General features: G+C 44.8%; 1 protein-coding gene across 1 annotated transcript; it reads right to left on the bottom strand.

The window, feature by feature from the left end:
* Positions 1–6,968: 6,968 nt before the first annotated feature.
* Positions 6,969–8,146, bottom strand: LOC120247987 (proline-rich protein 19-like). Its single transcript, XM_039256120.1, is given in 3 exon segments — positions 6,969–7,871; positions 7,873–7,976; positions 7,979–8,146. Coding segments are annotated over 3 exon segments (1,086 nt in total). The 5' UTR covers positions 8,058–8,146.
* Between the last annotated feature and the right edge of the window lie 7,241 nt (positions 8,147–15,387).

Here is a 15,387-nt window from a genome sequence, read left to right as displayed (position 1 = left end):
TGAAGGGATCAGCACGCCGTTCCTTCAGCTGCCCCGTCCTTCTCCTCAGTCCTTGGCATTGCCCCATCTTGGATCCCAGACCTCAGAAGGAAATCCCGGGGTGCTTTTTTTTTGCTTTCAGCTATTTTTTGAGGACTCGGGGACCTGGCAAAAGCACCCTACTGCTCATCTGTAGAGACAGCTTAGTAGGAACCAGAAGGTCGTGCGTTGGACCTTTGGGCTGATGAGGCGGCAGGAGTTTTTACGTTAGGCCTTTTGTTTGAATTAGCTTTTATTTTTTAATTTTTTATTTCTGAGAGAGTGAGCATGAGTGGGGGAAAGCAGGGAGAGAGAGGGAGACTCAGAATCTGAAGGAGGCTCCAGGCTCTGAACTGTCAGCACAGAGCCTGAGGGCTGGGCTGGAACTCAGGAACCAGGAGATCATGACCCAAGCTGAAGTCAGTTGCTGAAACGACAGAGCCACCCAGACACCCCCGAATTACCTTTTAAAGGAAGCTAGGGTGGAATAGGGAGAAAAGAGAAGGGTGTATGTGTGGAAAGTGAAGGGATAACTCACTGAGCCAGTTGTCTTGTCTACGTGAAACAAAGCAGTCTGTGTTAATCTGCAGTACAGGCCGATCTTTGCACACCGTTTATCCCCAGCTTGGGTGGTATTTATTTGTGTGTGTGTGTGTGTGTGTGTGTGTGTGTGTGTGTGTGTGTAAGCCTTGGCAAAGGCAAACACGTGCTGTTCTAGGCTGTCCTCAGAGGCTTTTGCTTCTTCAACAAAGGGTAATATTAATCTATTAGACTCTATTAGAAACAGTCCTTTGCCAGAACTGCCAGCCTTGCCAACAATGACTTGTGCTATTCCTGCTTCTCAACTGCCACCCCCCTGTGGGCACTATGATGAAACGACACTTTCGAACACCTGAGCAAACTGTCCAGACCTCACAGGACAAGTATAAGTCGCCCATTGTCTGAAAAGAACCTTGGGAAAGTGGTTAGTCCATGTCTTCAGAGAAGCAGATGCTAAGACATGATTAAACATGTAAAGATTTTATCGGGGCAAATGCCTGTGGGAGGGCAAACGTAGATGGAGCCAAGTTAGCTTGGGAGAGTATCAGACTGTGAGGCGAGTTTGATCCCCTTCCCTCCAGTGAAAGAAAGAGGGAGGGGAAAATGGGAGAGGACATTCCAGGCTGCCCCGCAGTCCTAGGAAGAACCAGCAAAGCCACAGGGCTGTTCTGTAGCCAGTCAACTGTCAGAGGTGTCCCCGTGCTCTCTGAGTCATGGGTGGGAGCCTGTCCCAGAGGCGTGGCTCCTGTACAACCACAGTGAGGGTGTCTGGGCTGTCTGGGGCCATTGCTCAGTTATGTTCCCTGCAGGGGGAGCTCTCTAGGGTCTGTTCTGGGGACCACCACACAAAGATTTTTAGATAAGCAAAAATTAACAGTGAGTGTGTTTCAAAGTGGAGCTGATTGTGTCGGCATCCCACGTTTGGATTCATCAGAACTGCAGCTGGTGTTTCCGGAGGCCCCTGGCTAGACGCTTAATGTACATTCCGTCATTTAATCCTCTCACCTGCTCTGTGGGCAAGTTGTAGCTTTCTTCCCATTTTACAGATGAGGAAACTGAGGCTCAGAAAAGGCAAGGAGCTTGCTCAAAACCACTTAAGTAAGGGGCTGAAGAGGTTTTCAGTTCTTTGCATGTTGTTTTCCCTCTGCTGAGACAGGGTTGGGGTCTGTTTTGCATACCTGAGTTCTGACTGCCCCTCAACTGACCTACTTACCCCATCCACTTGGTGTGCTTGGTACTGTTCTCTGGCCTTTTGACCCACTTCTAATCAGTTTTGAAATCCAGGGATATGTCACAAGTCCAAAGTGGCCCCACAACAGGTCGCTTGCACTCTGGGGATGGGCAGTACAAAAGGTGAGCTGAGGTTCGTGTTCTCTGAGTGTATTTAAGTACATTCCACTCAGTATATTTAATGGATCCGTGTGTCAACCAAAGTTACTGCCTAGGCTCTGCTGTTTTAAATATTTAGTAAGATGACTGAGAGCCCAGATATATTATATTAGTGAATTCCCTTAGAATCTGTAGACTGCATGACTGATTGAATTGCCATCTCTGTAATTGGCTGTGACTGTGACCATTCACTTGTTACCTGAATATATTTGGCTTATCTTGAAGCGAGTGAATGTTTCTGGCACTTTCAGGTCCTGTCATATTTGATTTGCTCATTAATAGGGTAGTTTGGCTTGTTAGGTGTGGTCCAGCGGGAGTTCCCGAAAAGCTGGAAATATTTAACAACCTGTCTACTCCCCATCCATCAAATCACTGATGGTCTTAATATGCCTGGTGTGGAATATGCTGATACTGGAGAATCACTTTGTGCCTCAATTTTGACTTCTGCCAAATCAGACTAAAGCTCTCTGTCCTGTTTACTCCACAAAATGGCTAAGCTCAAAAAAGGTATGGATGGAGAGATTCTAGGCTATGTTAAATGCATTCTTAAGATGTGAACTTTGGGTTTGGGATTATGTTTGGAAACATTCATCACTATTTTTTAAATTTAAAAAAAATATATATTTTTGAGAGACACACACAGAGTAGGAGTAGGGGAGGGGCAGAGAGAAAGAGGGAGACAGAATCTGAAGCAGGCTCCAGGCTCTGAGCTGTCAGCACAGAGCCCAAGGCGGGACTTGAACTCATGAACTGTGAGATCATGACCTGAGCCAGAGTCAGACACTTAACTGACTGAGATACCCAGGCGCCCCAATATTCATCAATATTTTAATTTTCTCCTGGTAGTTTGCCTTTTCCCCATCTTCCTTGAGGAGCTGCTCTAGCACTTGTACTTATAAGCTCTGAGGAAAGACACGAGCCTTACTGGTTTGGGGGATGCATGAAGAGTAAGGGATGAGGGCTGAGGAGACTGGGGCAGGAGCGAGAAGATGACAGATCAGGTATGGGGGGAATAGAGATGTCACCGATCTTGCAGCAAGGAGCCTGGATGGAGCCTGCTTCAGATTCTGGGGAGGCAGCAGAAAACCCAGGTAGCCTGAGTCTATGAAAGCTGCCTGGGATGTTGCCCTGCTTTCCTGGAAGCTCCAGGGAGGTATCAGGGCCCCAGGGAGGGTGTGGCTGCTTGGAGGCTGTGGGCAGTCAGGGCTTGGACACATTCAAAAAGACTCTCCACCCCCAAGGAGCCATTGGCTGAAGACCTGTGCGAAGCTGGCTCAGAGAATACCAAGGGGGGAGATGTCAAAGCCCAAGGCTTCCATCCTCACCACCCCCACCCCCCTTCCACTGGTGCCTTGATCTCCAAGTGAATGGACCAATTGACTGAGATCACATTTTCCCCCTTCCTGGAGAAATGAAGGCTCAAATTAGAAATTAAGCTGATAGATGAAAAATAAAGCTGCATTTCCTGTACACCTGAGTTTATATACTGCTTGTGTTTGCTTTAACCTCTGGTATTATTACTCATGCAACAATCCATGTTTCAGAAAAAGCTTTCCCTTGTGATGGGAATGAACGAGAAGATGAATTCTGAGAAAATTTTGCAAAGAGATATGAACAAATCCTGACAAATGAAGGGAAGTGAGAAGTGTGCTAAGCACAGAGTTTCAGCAGATAATCATGATGCAACATGCCCTGGGGCCAGCATCCGGGAACTTTGGCTCAGGCCCTTTGTCATGCAGGCACCTAAGTGAGCTCATGTTTTGACTTACGTTTGTGTGTGATTGATTAATTGTAAGCATTAACCATATAACACATAGACCATAAGACACTGTGGTTCCCTGAAAGCCCAGTGCTTCTCCTGTACAACTATTATTGGGTTTTAGAATTTTCTTTCTTTAGGGAGTAGATCTGAGGAATCAGCAACACCAGGCTCTCAAATGCCAGATACTTGAACATTTCTGAGCTGTATAATTGCCAACCTTTAAAGCTCTATCAATAAGGTGTTTAGATACTGAGGGTTTAAAACCTATAACACAGAGGAAAATAGCTTCCTTTTCAGTTAATATTTTAAAGGATGGGGCCTTGGGGTTGGGATGATATATTGAAAGCTGTTCTCATATACAAATGCAGGGCTTTTCTTTCTGCATTTCTTGTTGTCGATGGATTATAGCTCATAAAGCATAGTTTTGCATAACATAATCTATCTCTGGTTTTCAAATTCAATACTTCTAATTTATTGATTTATTAGAGATATTTAAGTGCCTTCTATGTATCCAACACTGGGCTGAGCACTTGAGATACATCAGTGAACCAAACCGACTATAGAGTAGCCAGAAACATTGTTTCCTCAGTACACATGCCTTCCTCTCTTGATCTCCCTCCTCACCCCTTTATATTTAATTATAAGTCTGTGTACTTATTGTGGGAGTGGTCATTGTACAACTTGACCCAGGTTGTACAACATGATCACAGGACTCCCTTATGGTCATGTCCCAGGTGAAAGAAGGACCTGGAAGTATTGGCCAACTTGGAAAGTTATCAAAGTAATCATCAAATGAGCACCCACTGTATACAGGGTGTCATGTTCACTGCTAATGGTACAAAAAACACAGGCCATGGTCTCTGCCTTGCCAAGAACTTTTAAGCTCTGTTTAGGTACCAGACTCACGTGAACATACAAGGCAGAACATATGCTAAAGGAGGAAAAAGAAGACAATTAGCCCAGATCTTTAGTGCTATCTAAGTTCACAGGAAGGAAAGAACAACTTTGCTCGGTCTTGAAGTCAAATGACAGCAGCTGTTTCTCTTTCTTCCTGGAAGTTCTATCTCCTCCTCCACCCTCTTGAATAGTATGTTAGTCATGGGATCATAATACACTTCCAGTTTAAGATGAAAACGTGAAATTTCACCTCACTCATAATTTTCATGACAAGCCATCTTTTATGGTTTTGAGGATAAGATTTTAGTGTGAGAACTGCAGAGACAGGCTCACACCAGCAGGTGGAGGAATGTGCCATTTGAACTTGACATCTCAGGTTATCTGTTGGTTCTGCAAAGGTTGAGATTGCAATTCTAATTACTGCTTTAGTTCTCTTTCTTTGTTCCAGATATTTATTCACCAAGATTCTCTGAGAAAATACCCATATTCTGAGGAAGATAAATCAAAATTGATGATTTTCATCACTGTGGTCAGAGCATTAAGTAGATAGCAATTTGTCCCTTTCAAAATCTTAGATGTAAAATATCAAAATCTAAGGAAACAATTTATTCTGAGATAGAATATTGGAAAAGTCTTAAAATTAAAAAAACAGGGGATCTTAACATTCTTTTTTTTTTTTTTTTTAATGTTTGTATATTTTTGAGAGGGAGACACAGAATCTGAAGCAGGCTCCAGGCTCTGAGCTGTCAGCACAGAGCCCGATGCAGGACTTGAACCCATGAACCGCAAGATCATGACCTGAACCTAAGTCACTTAACTGACTGAACCACCCAGGCACCCCAGAATCTTAACATTCTTATACTACATTTATTTTTTTTTTAATTTTTAAATGTTTTATTTCTGAGAGAGAGAGAGGAGAGAGAGAGAGAGAGAGAGATAGCATGAGCAGGGGAGGGTCAGAGGGAGAGGGAGACACAGAATCCGAAACAGGCTCCAGGCTCTGAGCTAGCTGTCAGCACAGAGCCAGACGCGGGGCTTGAACTCACGAACCGTGAGATCATGACCTGAGCCAAAGTTGGACGCCCAACCGACTGAGCCACCCAGGCGCCCCTCTTATGCTACATTTCAAACACACTTAAGCTGGGTGTGCTAGTGGGCTCTCCAGTCAACTATGAGTTTACAGGATTAGAATGGCAGAGTAGAGGGGTCTCCACTAGAGAGATTTTCAAGGCTATCTGGGCATGTCTGGACTGATGAAACAGGCCTGAGTGAAGTCAAGTGCCCAGGGGAGGTTGAAGTCATCTGGGAGGAAGTCAAGTCATGCCCATTGTGGGGTTTAGGTGTATATGAGCATGTCTGGCAAGCTGTTGGTGGCTGGTGAGGTCTGAGGAGCTTCCTGGGTAAGAACATACCCTAAGGGCAAAAGGAATCTGGTGCTAAGCTAGCCAGGAGGAAACCTTAGTTGTCAGAGGGGAGCAGTGAGTCTGACTGGGACATTGTATTAATTTCTTGATTGTGTTCCCTAGTCTAGCTACTTAGAAGCATGGGCTTCATTGGGACCTAGAGGGCTATGGTAAAAGCTGAATGAATTTTTGCACTAAGCTTTATACAAAATACCCAGATCCCAGAAACACTGTTTTCTCTTCCAACTTGAACAGGTGAGTCATTCTCTTGCACTTCACTCCTGCACAGCTTGTAGGAGGGTCTGGAAGAACTGCTTGCTCAAGGGGCAGAGGCGGTTGCCAGCAGAATTGGGAGCACATGGAGACACCTTCTGGAGACTTCCAGAAATACAGGACGTGTTATACAGGGGCTGGAGGTCTGGTAGCAAGAACCAGTGACATTTGTGTTGGAGTTAATGGGAGTCCTCTGACTCAGAGACTTGTAAGAACTGGAGAAATAAGCTTTACAGATATACAATTAGCCAAGCTCTTAGAATGATAAAGCATTTATTAAAGGAACCTTCATAACTATGTCTTTCGTCATTATAAGCTTTTATTTTTTTTGGTAAAACCCAGTTTCTTGGGTAATATTTTTATAGTAGTAAAACATACGCGGTGAATAAATCTTCAGCTTATATCACAACAAGCTTTTACAAATGAAAAACTTTTGCAAACCCACCTAGATTGATCCACAGAACATTATGAACAGCTTAGAAGCTTCCCCTGGGCATACTTCCATTCTCCCTCCCTAAGGGTAATCACCACCCTGATTTCCAATATTGCAAATTACTTTTGTCTCTTTTTAAAAAAATGATTGTTTATTTATTTATTTAGTTTATTTATTTTTGACCAGGAAGAAGGTACTTTACTGAAGCGATCAGGAATGTAGGTTTCCTGCCTCTTGCCCAGCCTCAGTCCTCTCAGTATAGTCTCATAGGTGGAAAGGACCAGGCCTCTAGGCTCCTCTGGGCCACCACCCAGGAGAGGCTGGGCAGTGGGGCGGAAGGGCTGGAAGGGCTCCAGTCCCGGGCAGAGGTTCGGGGCAACGAGGGTGATGGTGGCTGAGGCAAGGGTTGTTGTGGGCCGTCCCCCCAGGTCCGGGGACGGGGAGGTGTGGCTGCCAGCCAGATGCTTTTCAGTAGGTCAAAGGTTGTTGGGGGGCCCCAGGCTGCCCCAGATGGCGAAGGCAACAAGGGCAAGGTGGGTGGCCAGGGACCTTTTGGTGGTGCCAGGCTCACCCTGTGCATCATGGAAATGCTGGAGGTGTGAGGCATGGCGAAAGTGAGCTCCTTTGTCCTCTGCTGCCTCCTCTGCCTCCCCTCCCCTAGGGCCTGCTCCGGGGTGTTGATCCAGGAGGGTGTCATCCTTCGTCTTTCAGGGCCCCCAGGTTTGGTCCCTGGTAAGGGTGGCCAGCAGTCACGGAGCAGCGGGGTAAGGTCAGGCACACAGCCATGGCAGGCCCATAAGGTGCCCATGATGGCATCCCTGGCCTCTTGCATGAGGTTCCTCCTGGGGAAGACATGTGGCAGAATCAGCTGGCACTGCAGCTCCTCCAGAAGCTGCCCCAAGCCAGAGAGCTCTGGGGGACCGGGTGGGCCTGGGCCTGAGCCTCTAGGCACCTGGTTCTCTTTGCCCCTTGACTGGGGAGCTGGGTCTTGGGCCCAGCTTGGGCTTGGGGAGGGCTTGGTGGGGAGTGAAGGGGCGACTGGCTCCAGGGGCCCACTGCTAAGCAGCTGTGCCACATCCAGAGATTTCACCTTATGGTTAAAGAGACCCCGGTGCTCCCAGCTCAGCTGGTCCTGCGTTATGACCGCGAGCTTGGGCCACGAGCTTGGGAAGAGTAGGGGCCAAAGATGGATCCTGACTGGTCACAGGAGGATCTTGACGGGCCAACGGCCAGCAGCTGCCCATCAGGTCCTCCTTACGTCCTGCCTGGTCTTCTGACAAAGGGCACAACCAGGTTTTTCAGGCCACTGGAAAGACCAAGGGCCTGGCCTCCGGGAGTCCATAATGTTCTCTGGGTTTAGGGGAGGAACAGAGGCCACAGATCTGCAAGATGAGTTGGGCGGGAGGGGCGCCAGGCTGGACCTGGGCCTTGCAGCAACTCTAATTTCCTTTCTCTTTCTGCACCTTCTTCTGCCCTCATTGCAGGGCGGGTGCTGGATGGTCTCGCCTTCCCGTTCCCAGGTGCCCGGGTGCGCTGGCCGCCGCCCGCGCATGAGTGGCCCGCTAAAATGTTTATTTATTTTTGAGAGAGAGTGCACAAGTAGGGAGGGGGCAGAGAGAGAGGGGGACAGGGGATCCCAGGCAGATTCTGTGCAGATAGTCGAGAGCCTGATGGGGGGCTTGAACTCAGGAACTGTGAGATCATGACCTGAGCCAAAGTTGGACACTCAACCGACAAAGTAGGCACCCCTCCACTTAGCCTCTCTTAAACTTTGTGTTAAAGGAATTATACAGAACATCTATATTCTGTTTGACTTGTTTTACTCAATATTATGCCTGCAAGTTTCATTTATGTTCTTGCCAAACTTCATGTTTTCATTCCTGTACAATATTCCATTATATGAACGTAGCACAGTTGTATTTATCCATTTTACTGTTGGTGGACACTGGGTTGTGTCCAATTTTTGGTTATTATGAACAATGCTGCCATAAAGATATCAGTACATGTTTTTCCTGCACACATGCCCTCCTTTCTCCAGATATGATATATACTTTTTGATGGCATTTCCCCCCTTCCTGATATAGAAAATGTACAGTTCTCCTGAAGTAAAGGGATTGAGGCAGTGAGGAAAGTAGACTAGAAGGCGAGGAAGAAAGCATTACTTAGACTAGCTGGGCACTGATGCTTTTGAATACTCATTTGCTCTCATAAGTTAAAGTGGTAACAATGTAAACTACGTCATTGCTCATGACAAATTTTTTTTTTAATGTTTTATTTATTTTTAGGAGAGAGAGAGAGACAGCGTGAGCAGGGGAGGGTCAGAGAGAGAGGGAGTCACAGGCTGAAACAGGCTCCAGGCTCTGAGCTGGCAGTCAGCACAGAGCCCGACGCGGGGCTCGAACCCATGAACCGCGAGATCATGACCTAAGCGAAAGTCGGACGCTTAACGGACTAAGCCACCCAGGCGCCCCGCTCATGACAAATTTTAAAATAATTAGGATAGGGCACCTGGGTGGCTCAGCCAGCTGGGCATCCAATTCCTGGTTTCAGCTCAGGTTGTGATCCCAGGGTCATAGGATGGAGCCCTGCATTGAGCTCTGCACTGAATGTGGAGTCTGCTTGTGATTCTCTCAATCTCTCTCTCTCTCTCTCTCTCTCTCTCTCTTTCTCTCTTTCTCAACAAATACACAAATCACAATTTGGGTACTTTTCCACTGCTACCTAGAATATTTGAGGATATCTCCTCCTGGAAGCTCATTTTTAATATTAGCCTTAGGAAGATAAACTTAGAAAGGTAATTAAAATTAAGAAAAAAGATTTCTGTCCAACAGGGGAGATGGCTAAAAGAGGGTGGCTGGACAGATTGTGGGATTTACCCCTGGAGGCTGAGAAACACCAGTGGGTCTTCTAATTGTTTTATTTTTAGTTAATCTGGTTTACATGTTGACCATTGTGTTTCATGAATTTAAGCTATGAAGACTGAACGGAAGGAAATAGCACTAAGTTTGGGTCCCAAGAGACAAATCCTTTGTGCTGTAGGCCTCACTCAGAATCTCTATGGCCAGAAATATCCCTGGGGTTAAAGTTACCTGGTAGCTCTCGGTCCAACACTGCAAATTCTGCATCTGATCTCCAAAACTGTGACTTGAATTTGTTGAAAACTAATATTATTTCCCCTTGTTTTTTAAAATTATAAAACTAGTATGTATTTATTATAGACAATTTGGATGATGTGTAAAAATATAACGAATAAAAATTGCATGTAATAGCATCATCTTTTGCTAATATTTTGGAATATTTACTTTCAGTTTTTAAGTTACCTATTTGTTTTTTTACATAGCTATTTTATTCAGTGCACGTTTTTGAAAACTTCCTCTGTACTGATGGTACAACTGAATAGAACCGGTGGTCCTGCAGTCTCTTACAGGGTCTCCAAGACTTGAGCTTACCCAACAGGATCCAGAACAACTCCAAGATCAGAGACGGCAGGGGCTGGAAAGGGTGACCTCCAGGAAATGGTGCAGGGAAAAGATAACACAGCAGCTCGAGACAGCTGTCCTTAGAAAGGCCTGTTGTCAGGGCACTCTGTAGGTTAAGTGTCCAACTCTTGGTTTTGGCTCAGGTCATGATCTCACAGTTCATTGGATTGAGCCCTGCGTTGGGCTCTGTGCTGACAGCACAGAGCCTGCTTGAGATTCTCTCTTTCCCTCTCTTACTGCCCCTCTCCTGCTTGCGCGCATTCTTTTTCTCTCAAATAAATAAATAAACTTCAAGAAAAAAAAGAGAATGACTTGCTGGCAAGTTTGGCCCTTGTCCAGCAACTGGGAACTTAGATTTTAGGAGTTTTCTCACCATTCTCTAACTGATAAGGATGGTTTACTGTCCCTGGCCTACACTGTTTGTGCAAACTTGTGTTTCTGCTGAACATCTTCTCTTCTTCTGGAATTTTGACACGTGCTAGGTCCCTACGCGAGAAGCCTCCAATAAAAATCTTGGATACTCGGTCTAATGAGCTTTCCTGGTAGACAACACTTTGCATATGTTGCTACATGTGATTGTTGGAAGAGAGTACATCCTATGCCTCCACTCAGAGAGGTCTCTGGAAGCGGATTCTAGGTTCCTTGGGACTTTGCCCCAGGCATTCTTTTATTTTGCTGATTTAGCTTTGAATCTTTTGTTGCAATAAACTGCACCTATGAGTATAACTACATCCTGTGAGTCCTTCTAGCAAATCATTGAACATAGAGTTGGTCTTGGGGGACCCCTGATATGGTGACCCATGGGAAATTAAGTCACCAGATGAGGTATTAACCCCAACTTTCACAGTGAGCCTTAGGATAAAGCTGAGGATACAAGTCCTTGAGTGAGTCTCTTCAAATGCCATCCTCCAGGAGTACAGATTTGGCCAATGGGTTAATGTCCCAGATAACTTATAGCCACGGGGGGGGGGGGGGGGTGGGGAGACTGAACCTGAGGACTATCTACCTGTTCAGTCCACATCCTCTTCTGCCCTGAACAGTGCTTTTGCTGGAGAACAGTCGCACTGGTTTTAAAAAAAATCACAACTATCAGTTATAGCTCAATATACCCTCAGCCCAAATATAGCCAAACATTTAAGGAAAATCAATAGTATAATAGGCATGGATTCAATAGATGGGACTGACCCACAAAAGAGAAAGAGTTAATGCAGGAAGCAAAGAGAATCTTAAAAATAAGTACAGATACATAATAAAATTGAGAAATTTGTATTTATACAGTTCTCCTCACTGAGAGCACTGTGCATGTTAGAAGCAATGTGTTGCTTGGCTGCTGGCTTATTCTCAATGAATCCTGGGGATTTGGGTTTTCTCTCCAATCCCCAAATCACTTGGTCTTAAGTGCTGAGACACTTCTCACTTAAAACTGGCACTAGGTAATGTAAGCTAAGAGGTGTCTTTAAAGACTTGGCAGAGAGGGTGATAATAGAAGAGAATTGTCACAACACAGGAAATACCTTGAAATCAGTTATCAGACGTCATTGTGCCCACAGATCATCGAGACACGGTCAGAGGGAGTTGCTTTCTGGCTGTTTCTTTCCTTAGGTCTTATTCTGCTTTCATGCTCTTAGAGACCACTGTTAGAGAACAGAGTGGCTTTTTCTAACTCTTCTTTCCCTTGAGACCCCTAACTGCAATCTCTGGGCTGCCAGGAGGAAAAACGAAGTCCCTTAAAATGAAACAGACAAACAAGCACACCCAAACCTACCCGCACAAAGATGAAGCACCCACGTTACTGCACAGAACAGTTTAGTTCCACGTCCTCTCAGTCATCCTTGCCGGGCTGGGCTGGAGCTTTCCTTTTACATAATCAGAGCCTCCTTTAAAGTAGTTTATGTATTTATTTTTAAGTTTATTTATTTTGAGAGACAGAGATAGTGCAAGTGGGGGAGGGGCAGAGATAGAGGGAGAGAGAGAGAGAATTCCAAGCAGACTCTGCACTGCCAATGCAGAGCCCTAAGTGAGGCTCGAACCCACAAAACCTTGAGATCATGACCTGAGCTGAAACCAAGAGTTAGATGTTTAACTGACGGGGCCACCCAGGTGCACCTCCTTTAAAGCATTTTAACAAAAAAAGGGGAGGAGAAGCAGTTTTCCCCCAAGGCAATTGTCTACAGTGTCCTCAATGCAGCAGTGACTGCACCTTAAAAAATTCTAGTTCTAGGGGTGCCTGGGTGGCTCAGTCAGCTAAGCGTCTGACCAGCTCAGATCATGATCTTGCAGTTTGTGAATTCAAGCCCCACGTCGGGCTCTGTGCTGACAGCTCAGAGCCTGAAGCCTGCTTTGGATTCTGTGTCTCCCTTTCTCTCTGCCCCTTCTCCACTTGTGCACTGTCTCTTTCTTTCAAAAATAAATAAACATTAAAAAATTAAAAAATAAATCCTGGTCCTAACCACCTCCCTTTTGTTCTGCTTCACTAGGAAAGATAATTTTTGTCGTCAAGAATATTAATAAAATGCCCTCAACATGCTGGGCGCTGGAGATTTTCCTGCCTCAGCCCTTCTGTGCCAGCATCAGCTCCAGGCAGGGCACGCCCTCTGCCGCGAGCTCCGGGTGTTCTGAAAGGTACATCCTGAATGGTTGCAAAAAGAGGAGGTGGGTCCCAGTGGGAGCAACAGGACATAGCGCCTGGGCATTATTTTGTGCAAGCCCTGCATTTTTGAGCTGGCTGCTGATTGTGGGGTGACTCATGTTCGTTTTCTGTTCTTCCCAGGTGCCCATGTGGCTCTGTCCCAGGGGCTGGAGCCTGCTTAGTTCAATTGTGTTCTCTTTGTGTCTTGGCCACCATTATGTTTCACACGCAAGTACCCTTTGTGCTGACATGGGTCTAGGTTCTGTTTCGGTCCTGTTAAATGGTTGACAGGGTTTCTAATGCTATTGAAACTTTTGCATTTTAAGAGGTTTATATAGATATCTTAGTGAGAATTTGTAAGAAACGATTGGAGATTATTACCCTGATACAGCAATAACCAGGAAATTGTAGGTTGGGAGATCTGATTAATGAGGGAAATGGAGGAGAGATTGAGCTGAGTATGGCTCCTGGGGCGGGGGTGAGCCAAGCTGCAGCTGCTGGAAGCTTGTGGTACTTTGCATACTGTGATCCTGGTGAGGGGGGATGAACAGAAGAGGAAAGTGAGAGGTTACCAAAGAGATACCTTGTTTACTTTGCAATTCTGCCTGGTGTTGGCTTTGGTCTCGATCCTCCTGGATAATAATGCCAAGGCCAAGGGCCAAGGTCCTGGGAGACCAGGTTTCTATGAGAATTTCTCCAGGCCCTGGACATGAACCTTTTTAAAGAATTAAATTTTATTTTAGTGTAGTAAAGACATTTAATGTGAGATCTATTCTGTTGACAAATTAAGTATATAATGCAGTATTATCAGTTACAAGTACAGTGTCATACAGCAGATCTCTAGAACTCATTCATGTTGCTTACTGAGACTTTATGCCCATTGATTTGCAGCATCCCATTCCCCCAGCCCCTGGCCTCTGGCAACAACCATTCTGTTCCTTGACTCTGTATTTTAGCATCCCTGTGTTTATCGCAGTATTATTCATAATAGCCAAGATATGGAAACAACTAAATGTCCATCTGCAGATGAATGGATAGAGAAAATATGGTATACACACACAATGGAGTATTATTCAGTCTTAAAAAAAGAAGTGAATTCTGTAATGTGAGGCAACATGGATGAACCTTGGGTACATTATGCTGAGTGAAATATGCCAGTCTCAGAAGCGACAATGCTACATGGTTCCTCTTACATCAGGTATCTAAAATAGCCAAATACTTGGACATAAACCACTTTAATCTATTCCAGGAAAAGAAGAGAAGACCTAAATCCTTCTAATCCCCTACAGGGTCTGATTCTAGTCAATAACATTTCCTCCATGCCATGTGTGCCACTCCCATGAACCGAGGGAGCTGAGAAGCTTGACCAAGGTCAAATGTTAAAGGAGTGACCATAGGTAGTTGTGGCCTGTTCATGCGGATAAGGCATAGCATATTCCGTTGTTTCCTACTGGAATGATGCTAAAGAAGACATCGTCCCTGTCCTCAAAGAATTCATTCACATAAAGTATTTTTCAACAAAACTTAAAACTTGAAAACTCTTTAAATCTATTTTTGAGGATCCACAAAACACATGTAATTTTAAAACTGGAGTTGTAATTTGTTATTCCACACCCTGAATGGAACAACTTTGCACGCAAGGGAGGAAGCTGAGCATCCTACTGGGGGTATATATAGATTATTGCTTCTTTCCTATTCTGAAAGTAGAACAGAATGGTTAGGAGTGAAGACCCCAGAACTGACATGTGGGGTCTTCCTTCCAACCCCAGCTCTATCATATATCAGTTGTGTGACCTTGGGCAAATTACACAAACTTTATTTGTTTTAGTTTCCTCATTTTTAAAATGGGGGAATAACAGTAATGTAAACCCCATAGATTAAGTGAGCTTAATAGATGTGAAGTGTTTAGAACAGTGCTCAGTACATTGTGAGCACAGTAACAATTACTATTACTGCTTTAAGAAACATGGGTGGGAATGATACTCAAGGAATGAAAATCTTGTGAAGTTATTCAAGGCCAAAATCCCTTGCAGCCTTTTCCCCCTTCCCCATCCATACTGTAAACATAAGAGCAATGTGTATTTAGTTATAAACTGACTATTCTGCATTGCCAGGATTGGCAAGAGCTTAATCAAGAGGAATCCCAAGGAAGCGCTATAGTAAGCCATATAGTTTACTTTTTCACTTAATTTTTACAATGGCCCTATCGTGTAGGTATTATTATCTCTGGTTTATGACAAACTAAGGCTTCTTGAGGTTAATTACCTTGTTTAAGCTTGTATGTGATAAAGAGGTTGATGTGCACTGTGAACCTGATTTTTGTGACTCAAGAGTCCGTGTTGAGACAGATTTTCAGATCAGCAAGACGAAAGAATGATTAAATTTTTTTTTACCAGCTATGTGGATATTTATGCCATGAGAAAAAGAATTCCCAGTTCAGTTTTGACTAACTCAGAGGCAGTGATTTCTTGTGTTCATTCCTTGGAAAGGATATATTAGGTAAAATTGGCTCTGGCCCCAGATTCAACTGAGTTGTGGAAGCTTTGTTGTTTTTTGAGCTAAAT

The sequence above is a fragment of the Hyaena hyaena genome, unplaced genomic scaffold, assembly GCF_003009895.1.
Source record: "Hyaena hyaena isolate Hyena2069 unplaced genomic scaffold, ASM300989v1 scaffold_559, whole genome shotgun sequence".
Lineage (NCBI taxonomy): Eukaryota > Metazoa > Chordata > Mammalia > Carnivora > Hyaenidae > Hyaena > Hyaena hyaena.
This window is presented reverse-complemented; position numbering and strand designations above follow the sequence as displayed.